The sequence below is a fragment of the Procambarus clarkii genome, chromosome 3 (genome assembly GCF_040958095.1).
Source record: "Procambarus clarkii isolate CNS0578487 chromosome 3, FALCON_Pclarkii_2.0, whole genome shotgun sequence".
In the NCBI taxonomy this organism is placed as follows: Eukaryota; Metazoa; Arthropoda; class Malacostraca; order Decapoda; family Cambaridae; genus Procambarus; species Procambarus clarkii.
Window position 1 is genome coordinate 19,182,693 of NC_091152.1, and position 13,679 is coordinate 19,196,371.

Consider the following 13,679-nt stretch of genomic DNA (forward strand, 5'->3'; position numbering starts at 1 on the left):
AATTATTTCATCTCTTCAAAACCTAACCCTAAAAATGAATACACAAAGCGCACCTTTGTTGTGACGTCTCGTATCAGAGGATTGCAATTTAATGAAATCAGAGAAAGATTTACAAGGAAATTTCATAGAATCAATCCTATAAAGCAATTCATGAACTTTCATAGAATCAATCCTATAAAGCAATTCATGAACTTGTGAACAAATGTAAAACAACTGGATCTCTACCCATGGGTAGAGGATCTCTACCCTCTACCCATGGGGATGACGGCATGGGTAAAGGATGCTCAAGAACAATGTTAGAGCATAGAAGAAGAACAACATTGGTTAGAGGATAAACCAACAGTGTCAGTTAGGGAAGCCAGTCAAAAACTCAACATATCAAAGCCAACAGTTCATAGATTCTTGAATTCTGATGAAAAAAGCTCATCACAGTCAGATCCAGCATGCTCTAAATGCTGGACCTAAATGTATTATCCAAATCGAGCAGCAAGGTGTACAAAATTTGTCATATTTGGGTAAAATCATGAAACTATGTAGGTTTTTAATAGTCATCTAATTTCATAGAAATAGATAGCTAATTCTGGGATATACTGTACTTCAGTTTAAACTTCATTTGGAAAAAATCCTCAAGAATAATGGGGATAATTTAACAAGAAGTTTCCATGAGGCCAGTGGAGATGGTAGCAGTCAATAGGTCCCCCTCGATTGAGACCAATTGTGCCCTTCACTAAGGAGTTTAATTAAGAAGACGTGTCCCCAGCTCAATTCTCCTAAGAACATTTTATAGATTCATGTATTGTCTTATGTACAGCTTCAGTATTACTTAATGACAAGACAGGTAATAAGTTCAAACAAAGCAGTTTCGTAATCATTTCTGAATGCCACATAGATTGTCAGGCATTTTACTTTAAGTTAAAAGGAAAATAATATATCAAAGATGTTAAATATATAAATTTATATTCTTCATAGGGTAACAGTTACCATATGAAAATTGCCTATTTATTCATTTTATTTCAGCACAAGAACTGAGCTACAACATAAAAATAAATTCAATAAAAACTAGCCAAAGATTTCAGTGAAGTAGAAAATCATTAAATATAAAGCATCATACTGGCCCGTTACCTGGCAGTATAACATACAGTCATGTACAACATATGGCAGTGTGTAGCAACTTTGTACAAAGTTGCTTTATTATTAAGTAGTATAATCTAAGTAATACAGTAAGAGTACAGTATTATAAAAAAAAAATAACTTTACATACTTTGCAGTAGGCTTTACTTACGATATTTCTACGTATCTGTACTCATGATATAATTCCTAACTTATACTGAAGCATAAATCTAAATTATCTCGGAAAAGAACACAGAAAAATGCATCCAATAAGATTGATAGAAAAGAATTTCCTATTTTATATTACATTTTTGAAACAAATTGTTTTACATAGTTAAGTGACCCTTTATTATTTCCTTACATTAAAAATATTATGCTAATCAAACAATTAGTGACAAATTTCAGTTAATATCAAACCAGTCACATCATCACCACCTCAACTGTCATTCACATGTTTACTTCAATTGCACAGAGCTAAATATCAACTGAAAACTATGCTTCTTATATCGCTTAAATTTTATTGAGGCATTTAAATACAATCAGTCACTTGGTTTCTTAATTGCATCTGTTACATATGGATTAAAGCATTATGTTAACGTTTTCATAGACTCCAACAACAGAAGTCTTTCTGACACCACGATTAACATGTTAGTCATCACGGATGTTCTCACACATGTCCTCAAGCTTCTCAAAGTCCTCCTGCGAGTATAAAAGACCAAAGTCAATTGTAGTATAAAAAGTTATTAAAGTTATTATAAAGAAGTTATTAAAATTAAGAAATCCACAAGGGCCGTAACGAGGATTCGAACCTGCGTCCGAGGGCATCCCAGACGCTGCCTTAATCGACTGAGCTACGACATGGTCAAAAGGAGTTGAAACTGAAGGAGGAGTTGACTATGTCGTTGCTCAAGTCGATTAAGGCAGTGTCTGGGATGCTCTCGAACGCAGGTTCAAATCCTCGTCACGGCCCTTGTGGATTTGTTCATTTTAAAAGTTAAAGTGTTTAATACTGTATATGAACACATGCACAACAATTGTTTAGGGCTAAAATCTATCCATCTTATAAGCAACCTCCTTAACTTTCAGTCTCTTCCAACACTAAGTTTACAGCATTACATTCACTGCTTGCCATAATCTTTCTTACCTCATCTCTTAATATATTACATAACTTCAGTAATAAAGTCTGCTCTTACACCAATCTTAAGCTTTCAACATTAACATCTTTCCTGTGATGTCTAAGCTATCCCACTATGATGTTTCCTAAGGCCTAAGATACTTTTCAACTCTGGTTAAAATCTAGCACAGTCAGAGCAGATCAACAGTCCACTCCAGTACAGTGGGAACTTTTCAAACTGTCCTTGAAGAGACAGTGAATAATACTTAATCCCATCTAAAATTTTGAGAGTCATAAACTCAAAAGCCTTTCCAGATGCAGTATGACAAAACAGAGGTTAGCAAAGTTATCTTGAGGTTATCTTGAGATGATTTAGGGGCTTTAGTGTCCCCGCAGCCCGGTCCTCGACCAGGCCTCCACCCCCCAGGAAGCAGCCCGTGACAGTTGACTAACACCCAGGTACCTATTTTACTGCTAGGTAACAGGGGCATAGGGTGAAAGAAACTCTGCCCATTCTATCTTGCCGGCGCCCAGGATTGAACCCGGAACCACAGGATCACAAGTCCAGTGTACTGTCCGCTCGGCCGACCGGCTCCCTCGGCATTTTACCTTGGCTAAAAATGAACAACCCACCAGGTGGCAGGATGCAATCTATCCCTATAAAACATTACAGGAAGCATTTTGTCTAAAAATAAATAACACTGCCCATACAACATTAAAATGTTTCTTACCTCAGAGAGCTTTGTACAGTTAGCCCATTCCTTAAAGGTGATGCGGTGGTCATCATCTGGATCACATGAGTCTAGGAACTGGCTAATGCAGTGCTCCAGAGTGACAAGCGGGGCTCGGATGGGGAACAGTTCGTGACGCGAGACAAAGCTAAATACATAAAGACAAATATATATATATATATATAAGCATTTAACTTTTAAAAGTATTCAGGTCTCTCATCCTAGTTTTTGTTCTTCAATTAATCCTTTAACTTGGGAATGATTTTTCTTCTTAAGTTAATCTTTTATGTTTAAACAAAAAAGGCTAATACAGTAATTAATTAGTTGTAATAGACAACAAGTCTTCAGGCAGTCTTACAATATGTAATAAGTAAATCAAGAAAAAGAAATATAATATTATAGATAGACATATAGATAGATAGACATACACACACACATAATGTATGATAGACCTATGGATGCCTTACTCTCATCAAGTGGCTCCAAATTTAGACACATCAAGAAAGTCATAGCTAAGGGCCTCACATTATGTTTTTTTCTGAGAGGGGCTCCCTTCAGTGGATCCCCAAACTACCCACCTAAATACCCCAAGCCTTATGTGCCCCACAAGGCTCTTATGAATCATGAGTGCCTACTGGAGACCAGTACCTGAATCTGGCCCCCTCAATGGAGGCATGGGGAGTCTGGGGTATACATACGTGAATCCATACAGAAACATAACCCACCAGAAAGGTAGAGGTGCCCCAAAGCAAGCAATGGCATGGAACATATTGGTAACCCTGATACTAACTACAGTATGTACTCGTCCAAAACCAATTGCTGGGTTAGCATCACTCGCTCGCCAGATGACAGTCCCAGCAACTCCTGGGTTCCAGGTCGATGGCACTAGTCAGACTTGTGCTGCACAAAACAACCCCCAAAGACTCTGGGAAGATGTTTGTGTAGGAATGGGTAGACACAAAGAGGGGGACCACCCACAATTATGTATTACACTACATTCAATTCTGGATTTCTGGGAAGGCTTCCTCTGGTGGCTTCCCCAAGCTAATTAATCACAGGGAACGTAAGAATGACTTACCAGAGAAGAGAAGGCTCAGCCAGTAACCCTGAAGGGAATCAGTGCTGGATCAACTGATCCACTGTAACCTAAGCTCAGCATTGGTGAGGAATGTTTTCTACATGACATGCTTCAAGCACTTAATTAGGATGCAAAAAGTCAGGAGTCTGAATATCTGCCCAAAATATAGTAGCAAACAATACAGAGGTGCAAACTTGCTGACACGAGGGCCTGTGGATAGATCGCACACTGGCTAAACCTAACCTTCTTCCACACAACCTAAGACAACTGGGCTTCTGGAACTGGGAACAAGACACTTCACGAATGTGTGATACTCACTGAAGCAGTGATTACCACAAAGCACAAGGCAACTTTGCATTCAACACACCAGAAACACACAGATTTTCACTGACAATCTCTTCTTTATATGTGCTTGAAGACAACAAACTCATGTACACCTTTTGCTTGCTTTCCTGTACTTGGTATGTAACCAATCTTGTGTAGTGCAAGGGTGTCTTTGCAAACCACTCTGTTGGGAGCAGCGTGAGGCATTATTGATACCTGGTTGATGGTTGATGCATAAACTCTCGTCACAACCTTGTCCAGTTTGACCTTCCAGGCCAAACTAGACAACTAACTGACAAAAGAGCATGACCAGAATTCTACTGATGACAATGGTGTAAATCCTCTAGTTTAGATTATTTTAAGTTACAAATATAATCTTTATGCAATAGTTTTATCAATGTATTCACCTGGCCAATATAGTATATTAATACTAGGTTCACATCAATATTTCTCACCTGTCCTTTGGATGAGAATCCAGCTCGCACCATTTCCACACCACTGCATATGTCCACTGCTTAGTGGCATCCTCTTCAGCCTCCCGCTCTAAACGAATGTAGTGTTCACTTAGAGTTTCGCGGTCGGCCATGTCACGCATGATGTTGAAGAGCCACTCACTCATGCGCCGAGGGAAGTCTTCCAGCTCTGATTCTTCACATGCCTACCAAATAAACAAGAAGACACTGGCTAAAGAAAAATAATAATGTGTTCAATATTTACAAAGCAGACATTTTGTCTAATTCATTGTGATATGCAGCAAAACCGTGCCCTACGGAAAAATAAATAAGCAGTGAATGCAGCCTGACTTTAATTCCCAATTTTATTCCCAAGACACAAACACACATTAGTAAATTACTGCTGATCCAATTACTACACAAGTGCCTAAAGTGAACACTGGACCACTGGCCACAATGCCTAATGTGAACAATGGCCAACAAGCGATAATGTGAACACTAGACCATGGCCACAATGCTTAATGTGAACATTGTGCCAGTGGCCACAATGCCTAATATGAATGCTGGACACTAGCCATAATGCTTAATATGAACATTTTGACTCTGGCCAGAATGTGTAATGTGAACACTGAACTACTGGCCACATTGCCTGATGCAAACACTGTGCCAATTGCAACAGTGTGTGTATTGTGAACATTGGACCATAGGCCACAATGTTTAATGTGAATACTGGACCACAAGAACAATGCAATGGTGACATGATGTCTCCTGGTTTTGGAAATTCTGATTGGTCGGATGCTGTGGTGTGTCCAGTTTGACCAACCAAGAGTGCCCATGGCATGACTTAGTCGGTGCCCGAGCTGTATGGCAGAAACTCTGCCTGCTGTCACTAGCCACCTAGGGAAAGACGTGACAGGTCATGTCACATATTGGTCCTATATTGGTGTGTTTTAAGCCACCAGAAGGGACATTACTCAAAGCAGTACTTGAGAGACAATGTAGAGGAGCTACTGGACAACTTCTAGGAGGAAGATTTAGTAAACTGGAATTTGACAGGAGGTCTCAAGAAGCTCCGTGATGTCGGTACTCCTGCATGACTCAAGGCGGTGCTGGGAATCAAGAGTTGATCCATGGGCCATTTTCAAGTTGGAACTGTGAGAAGCACATTATGATAGATAATGTGCAGGAACTACATCATTCTTACCAATGAAGGTAGAGCTTGAGCAGCAGCATTTCACTGAATATGGTAATGACTCTAAAAATCAGCAGACATCTAGATGTTACTACTGCTCGGCTTAGACTCGGTTACAAGTATCTCTGGGAATTCTCATTATCTGCTGATGTAGACCTGAGCAAATGTAAACTGTGTCAACAAAATTATTCGCACACCCTCCGTCACTATGTGATGGAGTGCGAAAAGATACGTGAATTTAGAGACAATTCTATAACCAATGTTCCAGCGATGTGTCAATATTTCATTCAAAATGATCTGCTACCAGAAATTTTAGCCAAATATCCCCAGTTTGCTAACTGTAGGTAGTAACTAAGTGATTGTAACCTATCCACCGCTGCCCACTGGATGGGGGGGCGGTGTGCAGGACAAACATATCAATTGTGACACTAGCTCTCCACATATGTCAGTTGCTTAATTTAGAACCTGTACTTGTGGTCGATCTCGAACCCATTGTTGATGTGATGACTTATATTAAATTTTGTAACTAGCTCATCAAGATTGTAACTTGCTTAGCTAAATGAATTGTGGGGTTCAGTCCCTGAGCCCATTATGTGCCTCTGTAACCCTTTCCACTACCGCCCACAAGATGGGTATGGGGTGCATAATAAATGAACTAAACTAACTCTAAAAACGAACATGTACCAAAAAAAACACTTTCCATCAGAGTTTCGACAAAAGACATCAATAAAATCATTGATACCCCTGGATCTATTTACTGAAATTACTCAGATTTTGACCACAGCATTGAAATGAAGAGAACTGTTATTTATACAATCTCCTGCTACAAAAAACTACTCTGGGCAAAATTGTGAACTTGGTTCATGTTTTTCATAATGGGTCACAACTTGGCCCATCTTCCCTCTAGTAACTCTCATCTCTCCCAATTCAATAAACACCAAATATTTTAGGTGTTAATAATAAATTATGATGTGGGTAAGGCACCTCCAATGGGACTATGCAATAACGACCCAGTGTAGTGCTAATTCATTTAACACACTAGTATCAAGGAATTCATCTGTCACATTAAATGGGGTATGAGCGTACTATACAATATATGCAAAGGGTACTCATATCTATAGCAATAACCATTATCTCGCTCACAACTTTGCTCTCTGCTACAAATGTCTAAACTTTATTAAATTATAAATGCACAAATACTTACAGGAAGGTCTTGACATTCTCCATAATAGTTAATGTGAGCGTGGGTATATTCTGGTTTGCGACAGCTTTCATCACCCTCTTGGCAGAGACAACGTTGGCGGTAGAGCTCACAATCGGACATCCAGGTCTCATTGTGATTACTGCACACCTATAAGGAGACAATATTTAGTTTTTCATAAATCACCAGTTGTTAAAACACCTGTAACTATGACTTACATATTTTTATGTAATTACTTTTAATCTATAGAAATATAACTATGACTTGGTCTGAATCTGGTTAATGCAAACTGAGAGGAGTTAGGGTTTAGTGTGATTTGTGGCATTTAGTTTTACTGTACTTATGTTAGGTTCCTGTAGATTAGGCTGGACCTACGGATAATAAACATTATTTAGTGACTGCAGATTCATAAACTAAATTTTGGGATGTTCAGCATCATCTGTAGCAAGTGAATTGTTAAGGAGAATATTCTGTAATTTTAGATTGCCAGACTTCTTTCTTCTTCTTAGAATAATTCTTTATTTTGTGTCTGGTGAAATAGAGTCATTGTTTAGGGAAATGGAATAAAACATGTAACACCTGCTCCATATAATCCTCCTACAATAGGCCTGCTGAGAGAGCAGTAAGATCCTTAAACGAAGGGCTACATTAGTTTACAAGAGGTTCTATTAACACAAAACTTTTGTAGATTTTTTATAATCAACAGAAAACTAGTCATGCTACCACTGGTAAATCTCCTGAATTGCAGCTTAATATATAATTCAAGGTGCATATAAAAGCAATAAAGGCAGATTTGGGTAAAGGAAAAAGCAGTAACTAATCTTGCCAATCAATTGTTTCAATTGTTTAAAGGGGAGGGTCCCTGTGACTTATTGCCAGTGACCGGATGAGGAATTTCTCTGAGACCCTAATATTTCTGCTTATGCAAACCCTTGGGTAATGGCACTTATAGCAGGTGAAGTGAAATTTGCAGAATACTGAACCCAGTATCTGAGGCCACTCCAAGAACAACACAAGTATAGAGATATGTAATGAAAGTTTGTGAGGATAGATGGTATCACTAAAATAGCAGTGGAGTCACAATACAGTATGAATGGTGCTACACGACGTTGAGGTGTACAACTTGACAGACATTAGCAAAATTATGCATTAATGAGAGTAAATCCCATAAATAAGGTTATTACTAAATACAAGATAAAACCTCTCATTGTTTTTAAGTTTGTGTTTCTCTTAATTGTGCTGCCTTGTTTTCTACTCTCAGTCTTCCCACAAATTATTTCCTCATTGCGACCCTCAGACATTTGGCTTAATTACACAATAACAAAATTGACACACTTTATTAATAGTTATTTCAAGAATTTCCTTAACTCTTGAATATAGCCTGAAATTCTTATATAAAAACATTCCCTCAAGGATGGATAGTTCCACAAGAAATTTTTAAAATATGGTTTCCACGCTATATATTTATCAAGTACCTCAAATATATACTTGCAAACTGTGATTCATTACTCACCACTCCTGTGAGATCACAACTCAGAACTCACCCTTCTTCGTGGATCAGTCTCATCGCTGCACACATTAACACATCGGCACTCGCCTTCACCGGCATCATTTATAACACACGTGCGACCAGCACCGCAGTACATATCTGCACAAGGATCTGTCAATACAAAATAACAAGATAAGACATATTGAGATTCTACCCAGAAGTGTCAGCAATAAGACATCTAATGTTATTCTGCAACTATATCTTGCTCTTGTTAGGACCCACTTAGATTATGCAGACAACATGTACAGAAAACAATGACAAAATAATTTCAGAAATCAGAAATATCCTGAATAAAGAGATACGAAGAAAGTTTTAATATCTTTTTTAATCTTAGCAAAAAAGCTTTACTAAGATTGCCCCATTATAATGGGTCACATTAGATACAGTTCGGTTTGGTTTACAGAGGCAAAGAGAGCTGAGCTGTGTTGAGAACTCTGATGCTGTGGTCAGATAACCTTATTTGTTTTTGCTTTTTATATATATATACCATACAAGAGTGTTTTCATTCTTGTAAAGATACTAGCATGCATAGCATTTCGAGCAGGTCCTTAATCCTAATTTTTCCCTGGAATACAACCCGCCAAATCATTTAACATCCAGGTACCCATTCACTGCTGGGTGAACAGAGGCTACAGTTAAGGACTGGCGCCTGGTCAATCCTCCCCAGCCAGGATACGAACCCAGGCCAAAATGCTTGCAAAGCGTCGGGCGAGTGTTTTACTAGTGCCACAAGGACTGCTTTGTATCTGCATCCACCAGGCTTGCTTTGAACCAACACTGCTCAGTGGTTGATTTTTTTATTCTGGGGAAATGTGCAGACATTGTTTGTACAACGTAGCTAAAATTCCTGCAGATGTTTAACCCATGCAGGACACAAACTGCCATAAGTCTGTTGACAAGTGGTGCATTGACTGCTATATGGCATTTTTAGGTATAGAGAACAATCCAAAACTTCTGCAGGTACACAGCTCACACTAGGGGAATTACTAAGCTATCCCAAAATTACCTATTTCAGAGCACTTCTTTATTACAATAAAAATATGTATAGTAGCATTACCTCCATAGAATGCATTTACTTCTTCATCTGTCTCTTCTAAGGGATTCTCTTCAACTAAAGGTTCATCTCCATCTTCCTCTACAGGTTCATCTCCATCTTCCTCTACAGGTTCATCAACCTCTACAGGTTCATCCTCTGCTGGCTCCCCTTCCTCTTCCTCCTCTATTTCATTCTCCTCAGAACCTTCCTCGTCCTCCTCCACTGCCTCGGCAACTTCAGCAATTTCCGACTTTAGCTGATGATAAGAGATATTATTAAAAACCTCAGCAAGATAGTTTCATCAAAAGTCTTAAATATCACCACTTCCTGCTTGCTGGCCACCTTCCCCTGCTTCCTGGCCACCTTCCCCTGCTGCCTGGCCACCTCCCCCTGCTGCCTGGCCACCTTCCCCCTGCTTCCTGGCCACCTTCCCCTGCTGCCTGGCCACCTTCCCCTGCTGCCTGGCCACCTCCCCCTGCTGCCTGGCCACCTCCCCCTGCTGCCTGGCCACCTTCCCCCTGCTGCCTGGCCACCTACCCCGTGATAGGGCCACCTCCCCCTGCTACCTGGCCACCTTTCCCTGCTGCCTGGCCACCTTCCCCTGCTGCCTGGCCACCTTCCCCTGCTGCCTGGCCACCTTCCCCTGCTACCTGGCCACCTTCCCCTGCTGCCTGGCCACCTCCCCCTGCTGCCTGGCCACCTTCCCCCTGCTGCCTGGCCACCTTCCCCTGCTACCTGGCCACTTTCCCCTGCTGCCTAACCACCTTCCCCTGCTACCTGGCCACCTTCCCCTGCTGCCTGGCCACCTCCCCTGCTGCCTGGCCACCTCCCCTGCTGCCTGGCCACCTTCCCCCTGCTGCCTGGCCACCTTCCCCTGCTGCCTGGCCACCTTCCCCTGCTGCCTGGCCACCTTCCCCCTGCTGCCTGGCCACCTTCCCCTGCTACCTGGCCACCTTCCCCTGCTGCCTGGCCACCTTCCCCCTGCTGCCTGGCCACCTTCCCCCTGCTGCCTGGCCACCTTCCCCCTGCTACCTGGCCACCTTCCCCTGCTGCCTGGCCACCTTCCCCTGCTGCCTGGCCACCTTCCCCTGCTGCCTGGCCACCTTCCCCCTGCTGCCTGGCCACCTTCCTCTGCTACCTGGCCACCTCCCCCTGCTGCCTGGCCACCTTCCCCTGCTGCCTGGCCACCTTCCCCTGCTGCCTGGCCACCTTCCCCTGCTGCCTGGCCACCTTCCCCCTGCTGCCTGGCCACCTCCCCCTGCTGCCTGGCCACCTCCCCCTGCTGCCTGGCCACCTTCCCCTGCTGCCTGGCCACCTTCCCCTGCTGCCTGGCCACCTTTCCCCTGCTACCTGGCCACCTTCCCATGCTGCCTGGCCACCTTCCCCTGCTACCTGGCCACCTTCCCCTGCTGCCTGGCCACCTCCCCTGCTGCCTGGCCACCTCCCCTGCTGCCTGGCCACCTCCCCTGCTGCCTGGCCACCTTGCCCTGCTACCTGGCCACCTTCCCCTGCTACCTGGCCACCTGCCCCTGCTGCCTGGCCACCTCCCCTGCTGCCTGGCCACCTCCCCTGCTGCCTGGCCACCTTCCCCTGCTGCCTGGCCACCTTCCCCTGCTCCCTGGCCACCTTCTTCCTGCTGCCTGGCCACCTTCCCCTGCTGCCTAACCACCTTTACCTGCTGCCTGGCCACCTCCTCCTGCTGCCTGGCCACCTTCCCCTGCTGCCTGGCCACCTTCCCCTGCTACCTGGCCACCTTCCCCTGCTACCTGGCCACCTTCCCCTGCTACCTGGCCACCTTCCCCTGCTGCCTGGCCACCTTCCCCTGCTACCTGGCCACCTTCCCCTGCTACCTGGCCACCTTCCCCTGCTACCTGGCCACCTTCCTCTGCTACCTGGCCACCTTCCCCTGCTACCTGGCCACCTTCCCCCTGCTGTCTGGCCACCATCCCCTGCTGCCTGGCCACCTTCCCCTGCTGCCTGGCCACCTTCCCCTGCTACCTGGCCACCTTCCCCTGCTACCTGGCCACCTTCCCCTGCTACCTGGCCACCTTCCCCTGCTACCTGGCCACCTTCCCCTGCTACCTGGCCACCTTCCCCTGCTACCTGGCCACCTTCCCCTGCTACCTGGCCACCTTCCCCTGCTACCTGGCCACCTTCCCCTGCTACCTGGCCACCTTCCCCTGCTACCTGGCCACCTTCCCCTGCTACCTGGCCACCTTCCCCTGCTACCTGGCCACCTTCCCCTGCTACCTGGCCACCTTCCCCTGCTACAAACAGCAATTATCTCCTGGGTCACATCTGGACTTCTCAAGGTATAAAATGGAATTTCATAAGCTCAATACTGTATATATATTATTCTTTTTTGTACCTACCTCTGCTTCTAGTTCAAGCAACTGTTGAAGCTTTTCCTCAATCTGGACAATATGTTTCTTCTGTGGGTCAGAATGAGCTTTCTTGTGCAGATGCTCCTGTGGAAAAATAATCATTTAAATTCTGTATTGTTACTCATATTATTAATAATAATCTTTTTTTAAAATAATGTGTGTACAAGGAACATAAGAGTAATGTACAATTGTAGGAACAAGAGTTACATATACTGTATTAATGAATACATTACAGTATTACGCAAAGCATTTCAGTTATCATACCGTACCTGGCCGAACCAGAGTGCTTGTTAGTGGTTTTGCAAGAATTGCCTGAATTTACCTGAGGGCCACTATTACTAGTGGCTTTGACAAGGACAGGAAGCCGGCGGCTTGTTGAAGGTGCCCCTATTTGCCTTTTTAATATTTTCAAGTTGGATTTTGAAATTCAACAGTCTCGGCATTTAAGGCTGTGGCGGGTAGGCGGTTCCATGGGTTAATAAGCCTGTGTGTGGAAAAGCATCTGGTGTTCTCAGTCCAAGATTGTGGCTTGTTGAGCTTGTAACTGCTGCTCCTTGTTAGTGTTACATCTAACCTTTTGAAGACATTCTCCGGGTCAACATTCAGCAAATTGTTCAGTATTCTATAAGTTTCAATGAGATCTCCCATCTCATGCCTGGTTAACAGTGTTGTTAGCCCTGTGGCCCTCAGCCGCTCCTGGTGCCACAGTTGACTTACCTCTGGCATGATTTTTGTTGTCTGGTGTTGCACTCTCTCTAGAGCAGCTATGCTTCTGAGGATGAAGTCTCCAGGCTTTGATACAGCTTTGATACCTGGTTGATACCTGGTTGATGGGGTGCATGGAGTTGTTCTACTGCCCAAGCCCGGCCCGAGGCCAGGCTTGACTTGTGAGAGTTTGGTCCACCAGGCTGTTGCTTGGAGCGGCCCGCAGGCCCACATATACCTGGTTGATGGGGTTCTGGGAGTTCTTCTACTGCCCAAGCCCGGCCCGAGGCCAGGCTTGACTTGTGAGAGTTTGGTCCACCAGGCTCTTGCTTGGAGCGGCCCGCAGGCCCACATATACCTGGTTGATGGGGTTCTGGGAGTTGTTCTACTGCCCAAGCCCGGCCCGAGGCCAGGCTTGACTTGTGAGAGTTTGGTCCACCAGGCTGTTGCTTGGAGCGGCCCGCAGGCCCACATATACCTGGTTGATGGGGTTCTGGGAGTTGTTCTACTTCCCAAGCCCGGCCCGAGGCCAGGCTTGACTTGTGAGAGTTTGGTCCACCAGGCTGTTGCTTGGAGCGGCCCGCAGGCCCACATATACCTGGTTGATGGGGTGCATGGAGTTGTTCTACTGCCCAAGCCCGGCCCGAGGCCAGGCTTGACTTGTGAGAGTTTGGTCCACCAGGCTGTTGCTTGGAGCGGCCCGCAGGCCCACATATACCTGGTTGATGGGGTTCTGGGAGTTCTTCTACTGCCCAAGCCCGGCCCGAGGCCAGGCTTGACTTGTGAGAGTTTGGTCCACCAGG

The 13,679-nt window shown here is 44.3% G+C and overlaps 1 protein-coding gene across 2 annotated transcripts in view; it reads right to left on the bottom strand.

Moving 5' to 3' along the window:
* Positions 1-938: 938 nt before the first annotated feature.
* The window catches only part of SPARC (secreted protein, acidic, cysteine-rich), a 33,922-nt gene continuing 21,181 nt past the window's right edge, over positions 939-13,679 (bottom strand). For both annotated transcript variants that reach the window (XM_069329851.1, XM_045746629.2), the window contains exons 3-9: positions 12,160-12,255; positions 9,809-10,043; positions 8,747-8,862; positions 7,206-7,352; positions 4,813-5,015; positions 2,956-3,103; positions 939-1,809 (exon numbers count right to left, since the gene is read on the bottom strand). In XM_069329851.1, the coding sequence (XP_069185952.1) occupies positions 1,759-1,809; positions 2,956-3,103; positions 4,813-5,015; positions 7,206-7,352; positions 8,747-8,862; positions 9,809-10,043; positions 12,160-12,255 (996 nt within the window). In that variant the 3' untranslated portion in view covers positions 939-1,758. The remainder of the gene's footprint in view (positions 1,810-2,955; positions 3,104-4,812; positions 5,016-7,205; positions 7,353-8,746; positions 8,863-9,808; positions 10,044-12,159; positions 12,256-13,679) is intronic.